General features: G+C 62.1%; 2 protein-coding genes across 2 annotated transcripts in view; both read left to right on the forward strand.

Annotated features, from left to right (window-relative positions):
• The window catches only part of CROCC2 (ciliary rootlet coiled-coil, rootletin family member 2), a 55,553-nt gene extending 48,129 nt beyond the window's left edge, over positions 1–7,424 (forward strand). Inside the window, exons 28-30 of the mRNA XM_019628451.1 lie at positions 969–1,100; positions 3,846–3,973; positions 5,477–7,424. Of these exons, the coding sequence (XP_019483996.1) occupies positions 969–1,100; positions 3,846–3,953 (240 nt within the window). The 3' untranslated portion in view covers positions 3,954–3,973; positions 5,477–7,424. The remainder of the gene's footprint in view (positions 1–968; positions 1,101–3,845; positions 3,974–5,476) is intronic.
• Positions 4,509–9,823, forward strand: part of SNED1 (sushi, nidogen and EGF like domains 1) — a 73,576-nt gene continuing 68,261 nt past the window's right edge. The window contains exons 1-2 of the mRNA XM_019628462.1: positions 4,509–4,529; positions 5,481–5,564. Coding sequence (XP_019484007.1) covers positions 4,509–4,529; positions 5,481–5,564 — 105 coding nt within the window. The remainder of the gene's footprint in view (positions 4,530–5,480; positions 5,565–9,823) is intronic.

Here is a 9,823-nt window from a genome sequence, read left to right on the forward strand (position 1 = left end):
CCAGCTCTCTGGCCCTCCCTGCACTGCCATCTCCTCTTTTCTCTGCTCTGACATCCACTCGGCCAGAACCCCATCGTCCCCTTCTCCCCTCTCACCAGGGTAGCCCTGCCCTCCTCTGGCCTCCAAAATCACTTGGTTCTGTAACACAGTCCAGCGACTTGGGCACTTCTCAAGACCGAGCTCTGAGCCCACAGTCCACACGGCCGCCCAGGCTACGGCTAAGCCCTCCCACTCCAGCTCCCCTGAGCCGAAGCCACCACCGGCTCCTCTGTGGACACCGCAAGGCCCTTCCCTCCGCCTCCTGCTCTGACACCCCAGCAGGAGCAACTCGGACTTTTCAGAGTCCTCGGCACCAGAGGAGCTGGCCACGTCTCCCACGGAACTCGCGTGGCCTTACGAAGCTGTAATGCGTCACAGGCCAGACCACAAGTTTCCTATGAGGTCATTTCGTAGAAGTCACAAGAGGTCTCCAGGCCCCAGTGCATGCCAGCCCTGAGGCCCAAGGGACACCACAGGCACCGTCCTCCTTGTGATGGCTGGGGGCAGAGGGATGACAGGGAGGCGGGGCCACCATACAGCAGGAAAGAAGGCAGCGGGCATGGAGGGCAGGGCCCTGAGGCAGGCCAGCTTGTGGTGATTTGGGGGTCACTCGCCGCACGGGGGTGGGCCCAGCAGGCTCTGTGGGCTCGGGAGGACCCTGCGGCCTTCACTGCAAGGCTGGAGGCAGGGGAGGGACGCCAGATGTGTCTTTGAAGCCACTCTGGCTGCAGCAGAAACCTGCCAAGCGGAGCCTGTGCTGACAAGGCCTGCTTTCCAGGTCCCCCACGGTCCCATCATAAATCGCCTGACCCGTGCACACTGCACTTGACCTTGTCTCCTCACGCCCCAGTGACCTGCAGTGGGGTCTGGGCAGGGGCCTTGCCACAGATTCCCTGAAACCCAGCAGGGCCCGTGTCTGCCGTCCGCAGGAGCACCTGGACACGCTGCACCAGGCCCTGGGAGACAGCAGAAGGCGCCGCCAGGGCCTGGCCCTGAGGAGGAGGCTGCTGGAGGAGCAGCTCGCCCGCCGGGAGCACGGGGGCCAGGAGCCCCTGCAGCAGGTGAGGCCCCCAGAGGGCAGGGCCTGCCTTCCCGGCACGGAATCCGTCCCTGGGGCATGAAGGAAGGTCCAGGTGTTCAGGCAGCATCCAGTCCCCAGCTGACAGACGGGGAAACTGAGGTGGGTGGGGGCCCGCGTGGAGTAGAGGCTTCTCTCCAAGGCTTCCATACTCCACAGTGAGCTCCCTAGACAGAGGGTCAGTTGTGGACGCGCCCCTCAGAGAAAAAACACCAGCAGAGCCTGGCGCCCACGCGCGCGGCTCCTCCTCGCCCAGGTGCTCCGCCTTAGGCAGCGCAGAGCGCAGAAGGCGGGGGCACAGCGAGCAGAGAGGCGCATCCGTCAGGGACACACAGCCACCCTGAGCCCTGAAGGGGCCCGTCTGCAGGGGGAGCTCGCGGCAAGGCACGCGCGCCCGCGCCCGGAGCAGGTACTTGGCTCCGATGGGTGGTTCCTGGAGAGGTGGGGGCAGGGGGGAGGGGCGCGCGGTGGAGCGAGCACAGGGTGGTTCCTGGAGAGGTGGGGGAGGCGGGCACAGGCAGGAGAGGCCCAGGGACGCGAACCTGCCTGCCCAGCACAGACGGCGGGATACAGCTGTGGCCCCTCCCACTGCAGGGGGGCCCTGCACAGGGGTGTGGGAGGGGCATGCCAGCCTGGGCTCATCTGTGCCAAGGGAAGCAGGCACCTGTCACTCATGGCAGTTTCTGTCAGCGGTGCCCGGCCAGGGCTTCTCAGAGGGCGTGGGAGAGGCCGTGTTAGATGGCACAGCCCAGCAGACTTCGCAGGGGCCACCTCAGATCCAGTGGACTCCTGGGCTTGTCACTGTGTCACCAATTCCTGCAAAGACTGGCTTCCCAAGGGCAGAGGGACCCGGGGCACCACAGAGCCAGGCGTGGCCTCACTGGAATGAGTGACAAGGTGACAGGTGCCCAGGGCTCCCAGGCTTTGAAGGAGAAAGATGCCAGCAGGGCGTGTGGACACCAGTGAGGGAAAAGGTAGAGGCCGCCGGCCACTGCAGGGCAGGACGGAGGGCGTTCAGCGTGTCAGGAGCGGAGGCAGAACACAGAGCAGCCGGGGCCCCCAGGGCGCAGGTAGCGGGTGATGGCTACTTGTGGCAGGCCCTCCTGACAAGAGAGGCAGCGGCAGGGTAGACCGACCTCACGCCTCGAAGAAGCAGTGAGACTCCTGGGCAAGGGGACTGCTGAGCCCACAGCCTCCAGGAGCGTACCTGTCCCATCACAAGTCCCAGGCAGGCCTTGGTCACTAAGCACACACTGTCCAGCTGAGGAGGACTCAGGGACAGCAGTGTTTACCACAGGGCAGTGGCCAGGTCAGTGGGGTGGCAGTGGGGGGCAGGGACCCTGGGGACAGGATTGGGGTGCATGGAGGCATGGAGGCTAGCTTGTCCAGACAGGAGGCTCAGCCAGCCGCGTATGGTCACCAGGACCCTGCCACTGCTCCTCCAGGGCTGTCACAGTGCTGAGGAGGCGGAGGCCGCCCAGGGTTGCTCCTGGGGACTCCTGGGGGGGGGGGGTTAGGGGGGTTAGCCTGGCCACGATGGCACTGCCTGGAGCAACAGAGCCAGTGTGGGTGCCTGGAGCCGGAGGGGCAGGGAAAGAACAGCTAATGAGTTCCAGGAGGTCAGCTGTGAGGGGCCGAAAACCCATAAACCCTTTATTGGTGTCTCAGGAGGGGAAACCCGGACGTGGCCGTTTGTTGATTTTGGACTTCGCCTTTCTCTTTTTAACATGCACTTCCAGGACTGTCACTGGAATTTTAAAGAAACAGGACTTTCTTTTTCAGTGGAGAGGGCTCTGTTTTCCTCAGTCCTGAAGAAGAGAGGAATCCTTTTTGTGCCTCTCTGACCACCGACCCCATAACGTCACCCTTGAGACTGCTCCCCTCTGTCTCAGGGCCTGAGAGACGAGGCAGCTCCACCCTGAGGGCAAGAGTGCCGTCCTGAGGCCCTGAAGAGAGGCCCGACCTGGGCTGCAGCCGGGCCTGGGCAGCACCCGCAGGGCTGGGCGAGCCAGGTAGTGACAGGCCTGGTTTGGAGAGCAGGACCCGGGCTCCGATCCTGCCCCAGCTGCTGGCAGGCCCGGGACCGCAGGGGCCTCAGGGAAGAGACCGTCCCCAGCTAGCACCACAGGGCAAGCCCGGGATGTCCGTTCCCCGCTCCACAGCGGGCGAAAGGAGCCCCGCCAACCTTCCCCAGCAGAAATGTGTGTTTCCTGGTCCCCAGCTCCTTCCTCTTGCCTGTGCCCACCACGTAGGGCTGGCGGGGAGACCAAGAAGGGGCTCTGCTCGGGGAACTTGCAGCTCCAAGGACAGGCAGTGGGAACAGTGACACCGACAGGCTTGCTGGGACAGGTCAGAGAGGGGACAGAGCCTGTGCTCGACAGGTCCCGCGTGCAGCTCCGGGTGTGCGTGCAGGGGTGCCAGGACCCCTGAGGCCCAGGGATGATGAGAGGGGCCCCGGAAAGGCCCGGGGTGCCACCGAGGAGCTGTGGTGTTCTCCTGCTGAGGACGGCGACGGCCTGTGGTGCTCTGAAGCAGGGTGGCAACTTGATCCCGTGCTCCTTCAGCCTCACCCTGGCTGCACATGCCAGGTGGCCCTGGGTGGGGCTAGGGGTCCTGACCCAGCTTTCCGGGAACCAGAGCCCTTCGCAGGGGCACCCATGTGCTCCCCAGAGAGAAGGCTGGCCTGACCCACCCCTGTCAGGAGGCCTCTGCTGGTTCGCTCTTACAGGTGGAGCAGGAGACCCTGCGGAGGGGAGGGGACACGGTGAGGACAGGGGCTGAGGACCAGCGGGGCCAGGCTCCGAGCAGCCTGCACCACGGAGCGGACCAGCCCTAAGGCAGAGCCAGCAGCTGCAGGTCAGCCAGCGGGTGGGGTTTGGTGTACCCCAGCCTTGGGGGTGGGCCCAGGGGCAGGGGGCCCCGGAGGGCTAGGCCAGCATGCCTCTGTCCAGGGCGCACTCACGAAAGTGCAGGCACAGACAGCAAGGGCGGGCCATACCCCTGACACGGGGCGCCAGGCAGAGCTGGAGCCAGGACCCGGGGCTCCGTGGGCCCCGTGGGAGTGGGGGGACCAACAAGGGACCTTGTGAGCCAGCGCAGGGCCAGAATGGGGAGGGGTCAGGGGCTGTTCCCATGCATGTGCTCACCCCTTGCACCACTGGACAGACCCCCTCCCCCCCATCCCCAGACAAAGAATTTGCAAACAGGGGGAGGCAGCAAGATTCAGCCTGTGATGCCTGGGGAACCCCAGTCCGACCAAGCAGAAACCAGGTGCCCTTAAAGCAGATGTAAGACCCACCCTGCAGGCCTGTGGGTGGGGCTCTAGTCTGCTTCCAGTCCCAGCACAGGGCAGTGGGCCAACTCAGGGCTGGATGAAGCAATATGAGCCCCCATGGCGCTTGAGCAGGCAGCGGTGAGATGCCCAAGTTGTCACCCCAGGTCCAGGCCGCAGAGCTGGGGCAGGCCCACGCCCCGCGGCTCTGGGAGCTAGCTGACCAGCACCAGCAGAACTGGCTGCAGAGGCCGAGCTGCTGCACGGGGCTGGACTGCAGGCCTGGAGTCCCGAGAATAGACCCTCCAGCCGGAGGCCCTCCAGCAGCAGGGTGCCAGCTCTGCTGTCCAGAGGGCTCCAGACCACCTCCAGGGGCTCCACGTCACTGGGAGCCCGAGAGGATTCTGGGGCAGGTCACCACCTCCTCTGCCTCCACCGCCCCACCTGTAACAAGGGTCAGAGGTCGCTTCGTGTGAAGTGTCCACACAGTGCCTGGCAGGCGGCAGTTGTAGCAGAGGTGGCCCCTGCACCTGTCCTTCAGAGTCAGGGGACAGCAGTGGTGTGTGTGGGGGTGAGGTGGTAAAGTGTGACCGAGCCTTGGGAGTAGCTGCACCGCCCCCACACACGCACATACATGCACACACGTGTGCACACACGCACAGACACACCTGCCAGGGCGAACCCACAGGCTCCACGCTGTCAGAGACCTTGTTCTACAGATAAGGAAACTGAGGCCCAGAGAGGGAAGGCGACTGCCTGACGCCACCACCAAGCCACGTCTGCTAAATTTATCAGCCCAGGAGCATTTATTTCCTTCTCACTCTGAGTGTGTTCATGGCCTGAATAGAAGGGGTCCACCCACTGTGGAGTGCGGTTGCCCGGATCCCTAGGACCCCCCCAATGGGTGGGTGTCCCTGACTAGAAGGGGGACGATGCGTCCCTGTCTATCTGCCCGATGTTTCAGTTCCACGCCCACCACATCTCCGGGGGAGCCATGGGCTGTGGCCTCCCAGCCCTTCTTGTCACAGAGCTCTGGGGCCCTGGCCCGGGGCCAGCCTGCCCCACCTGAGCTCCTGACCTGTCCCCAGGTAGGTGACCAGCCTGAAGCAGCAGCTGGACCAGGAAGCACAGCAGCGACAGGACATCCACCTCCGGGCAGGCCTTCTGGGCCAGGAAGTGAGCTCTGTGACTTGATCCACATGGCCTGACCACCGTGGCCCTGACCCCCGTGGCCAGACCCCCGTGGCCTGACCCTCAGGGGCAGCAAAACTGCTAACAGGAAAACTGACACCTCATGCAGCTCAGGGGGCCTAGCTCAGGGGGCGGGGGGACCACAGGGCACAGGCAGCCTGGAGCCCCACATCAGCAGGCGCCCTCTGATTCCACTGACCACTGAGCTCCCCTGGTCCTTGGGACCTGGGCCTCTGCTGGCGCTGGACCGAGCTTCGGAAGGTCCTCTCCCACAGCCCTGCCCAGCCAGAGACGGCCTCCTCACACTCGTGTGAGCCTGGCACTCGGTTTCTGCCTCGGACGGACTGCCGATCGGCCAGACCCCAGTGGCCAGGCCCTGTCAGGCGGGCCTCCATGGCCACGGGCTGCATTCTGTGCCCTCAGCTCTGCAAACACGGGGAGACATGTGGAAAACATTTCCACCAACTGGTGCCAGAAACCATAATGTCCTACAAGGCCCAGCCAACACTCCTCACGTCCGGAGGCCGTGAACCTTCTGTACCCAGGCACTGAGGTCCCTCACGGTGCGAGTGGCTGCAGGTCTCAGTCAGTCCCCGTGACCCACGGGACTGGAAGTTAAAGCTGCAGAACCGCCCACTTTCCCAGCCTGTGAACATGGGAAAATCCTGCGGGAATCTAGTCCAGTTGCTATGGAGACCGAGGCAGCCATCTTGGTTCACCTGTCAGCATTTTTACTCGTTCTCCCCATTAACAGGGTCAGAGTGATTTGTTTTCCTCTCCCAATGGCCTCTTGTATTCCATAAGTGGCACATTTTCAATACCTGTGGGCCCCTGAGGCCTAGGAGCCTAGCTCCTCCTCCCAGGAGCCCCTGTCACACCCTCAAGGACGGGCACAGAGGCCAGAAGGGCCCAAAGCTCGAAGAGCCCGCCCCGCCATGGTCACTGTAAGCTGTGGCCCAAACGTGTGACGGCATCTGTAAGGTGGGTCCAGGCTTAAGAGAGGCTGTCCTGTCAGACCTTGCTTTCTGGTTGAATGCAGATACGTAGTTACCGTGTGTGGTTGTAAACTGCACAAAAGCACCGGTAGGAAAAGGTGTGCACGTGAGTGTCACTCTGCCTGATAACTGGTGCTTGTGTTGAGAAGGATTCTGAAGTTCAGCTCAGGCTCAGAGGAAGAGCAGGCCAACCCATAAGGCATCCAAGGAGGCCGGATCGGTGCTGTGTGAGTCTCGATATCTGCCCACCTGCAGTGGCCAATCGAGGCAAATAGCCACCCAGTAGAGGGCAGCAGGTGGCTACCCCCACTTCTGGAGAGCTCCCCCAAACAGAAAGGGCAGGGCCTTGGCAGAGAGCCGGGGCTCTCAGGGCCTGGCATTCAGTGACGTGTCCCTTCCCTTCCTCCACAAGCGGGTCTGCACCTTCCTTGTGGCGCAAGCCCCGCCCCATCGCCAGCAGGACCTGAGGGATGGGGGTGAGGAAAGGCAGCGGAAGCCAGAGGTTGGAGTCGGTAGCAGTGCTTTCTTCCCCGCATCCCTGCGGTGCCCACTGGCGTCCCCACGTCACAAGTTTGGTTCTGAAGCTCCCAGCAAGGAGCATGGATGGAAGAGGAATCCACTTCGGACATGAAAGGGACCAGGATGAATTCTCAGATTTAAAACAAAGGCCGCCCAGAATTTGACCAACACACTCAGGATGCTCCTTGCCTCTCATGGGAGACATTAAAGTGACTGTGAGGCCTCTAAGGTTTTTACATTTCAACGAATAGTTCAATCAATGTAGGTGACACTACTACTTATTCAATATACAGTGGTATACTTAAGAAAAAGGAATTTTTTAATGGAAATAAATGGGTGTTTTCTTAAGCATTTCCGATGGTGAGCATGAGGACCTGTTGTGTTAGATTCTACAATTACTAAGGGACTTAGAATCGCCTCCCTCTGTTCTCACAACAGCCCTTGGGAGCACTGGTTTACAGGTGAGGCAGGGCCCCCCCCCCCGCTGGCTTCACCCCATCGTCTGCCCAGTGATGTACGGCTCAGGGTCCTGCTGACTCAGGACAGCGCTGGGCCAGGTGGACTGAGCGAGGGAAGGCGCAGTGCCATTTGCCCGTCCTCACCCCCCACGCCCGCCCTCCTGGAGGTGAGTGGGGGGGGAAGGAGGGGGTTGGGTAGAGGCCAGTCCCAGCGTGAATGGGCTGCACTGCTGCCCGTGGCCTCCCCAGAGTCCCAGGGGGCAGGACTGGGAAGGCGGCCTGCCCCCACCCGGCCCTGGTCCCTGGAACTTGGGAGGACCACGCGGCTGTTTCTCCTGCCATCCCACCTGGAAGCTCCCAGCCTGTAAGGGGCCCAGCAGGTCCTGGCATCGGTTTGGAAGCTGCCAGCCTTGGAGGGGAAGGGAGTCCTAGCTCCACCCCTTTGCAGCTCTGCAACCCTGAACAGGCTCTCTCGGCCTCAGTTTCCTCCTCTGTAAGGTGGGGTGACCCCACACCAGAGGGTCATGATGAGTCCTACATGAGATACCACCCAAGTTGACGCCAAACGATGGCAGCTCCATCCCCCACAGCCTGAGGGGCTCCCCCGCTGAGAGGGTGGGAGAGCCTAAGAAAAGGGCCACCCTGGGGGGCACACGGGCAGTGGGAGGAAGGTGGTGCCGCCCCAGACAGGCCAAGCAGGGAGGGTGACAGAGCGCTCGAGGAGGCAGGCCCAGCCTCCAAAGCACCTTGCTTGCCAGGGAGGCAAAGGCCCCGCCTTGGCTGCAGCTGGGCAGGAAACGGGCTGCAGGACCCAGGAGGCCAGCGGGACCAGGGCTGTGGGTATGGGGGCTTCTAAACATCGATATTCTTCCTGTCAAGAAGAAAGCCGCCACCAGCCGTGGCCCATCAGCTGCAGACGCGGAGGTGAGCACGGAGGCTTCCTCTCCAGATGTGCACAGACACCACCGGGGCCCTAGGCATATGCTGCTTGGAATACTCTTTTCTAAAACTTTTACCTGACACATGTCACTAGCGTTTCCCCATGTCATTAGAAACGCCACAGAAGCATGACTTTGTTGGCTGCCACACAGGGATGGGACCAGGGTCTCCAAAGTGCCTTCCGCTGCGCTATCCCGGCAGTCACGGAACACTCGGAAGGTGGGTCTTTGCCCTCAGGGCTGAAGGCGGATGGGTGGCACTGCCTGCCATCGCCTCAGGGCAGGGAGAGCCCTGAGCCCACCTGTAGCCATTCGTGCCCCTCCCTGCAGAACCTCTAGCTCAAAGTGCTTCCGGTTCCTCTCCACTTTTTTTAAATAAAGCGGCAGCAAACATCTCAGGAGTAAATGTTGACCCCCAATCTGGCCCCCATAAGATCAATAGCAGAAGTCCCACCGTGGCTGTCCAGGTACGTGGGGGCTGCGTGGAGGCTATGCCCCCTCGCTGCACGTAGGAGGGGCTGAGTGGGGTAGGTAAGAGGGCTCCACGGACTGGCTGTGTGTGGGCAGCTGTGCGCCCTCACCAGGCCCTCTCACTGCTGCCTCGGTGCGCCCGTCCGGCCTTACAGTGGAGTGACCAGGAGGGCAGGCCTCTGCAGGAGACCCCACCTGCCCCTCTGGGCACTTCACCTCCCACCCTCACTCCCAGAGCAGGAGTGGGGTTCCCTTGGGCAGTGGCTTCTGGTTTCACCTCCATGGAAGGACCAGCTGCTCTGGGGAGATCTATGCCCTATGGGCTGCCTCTTGGCAAGAAGAACAGAAAGTTGGGGGTGCAGCCAGCCGGCCAGCCCCTGCCACTAGCAGCCACACCCAGAGCCCCCACCCCAGCCCTGCCCCGACCAGCCCACTGGGCCAGGTAAGGACACTGGCCACCTAGTCCTGCACGGAGCCCCAGGTCCTGGGCCATCTAGAGGTCTGCTGGGGCTCCCGATCTGAACTGAATACACTCAGGCCCTAAATTAAAATGTCACAGGCTGGTGGGGAGGCTCAGGTTTCCTGCCACAGAACATGAGCCTGCTTTGATAAACCATTTTGGTTTTGATAAATGCGGACTTTCTGTGGCAGAGACAAAGGCGCCCTTGAGTCCGGAGGGGAACCTAAAACAGCACATTGCTGAAAACTATTTCCTGATAATATTTTTAGCACCTGAAAAAAACCCTTTTCTTCTCTTTTTTGCCTGGGGAGTGTGTGTGTGTGTGTGTGTGTGTGTGTGTGTGTGTGTGTGTGTGTAAGGTAATGCCCAGTGGTCATGAGGCCTCGTGTTAACCCCCAGTCTC

The sequence above is a fragment of the Hipposideros armiger genome, unplaced genomic scaffold (assembly GCF_001890085.2).
Source record: "Hipposideros armiger isolate ML-2016 unplaced genomic scaffold, ASM189008v1 scaffold_17, whole genome shotgun sequence".
In the NCBI taxonomy this organism is placed as follows: Eukaryota; Metazoa; Chordata; class Mammalia; order Chiroptera; family Hipposideridae; genus Hipposideros; species Hipposideros armiger.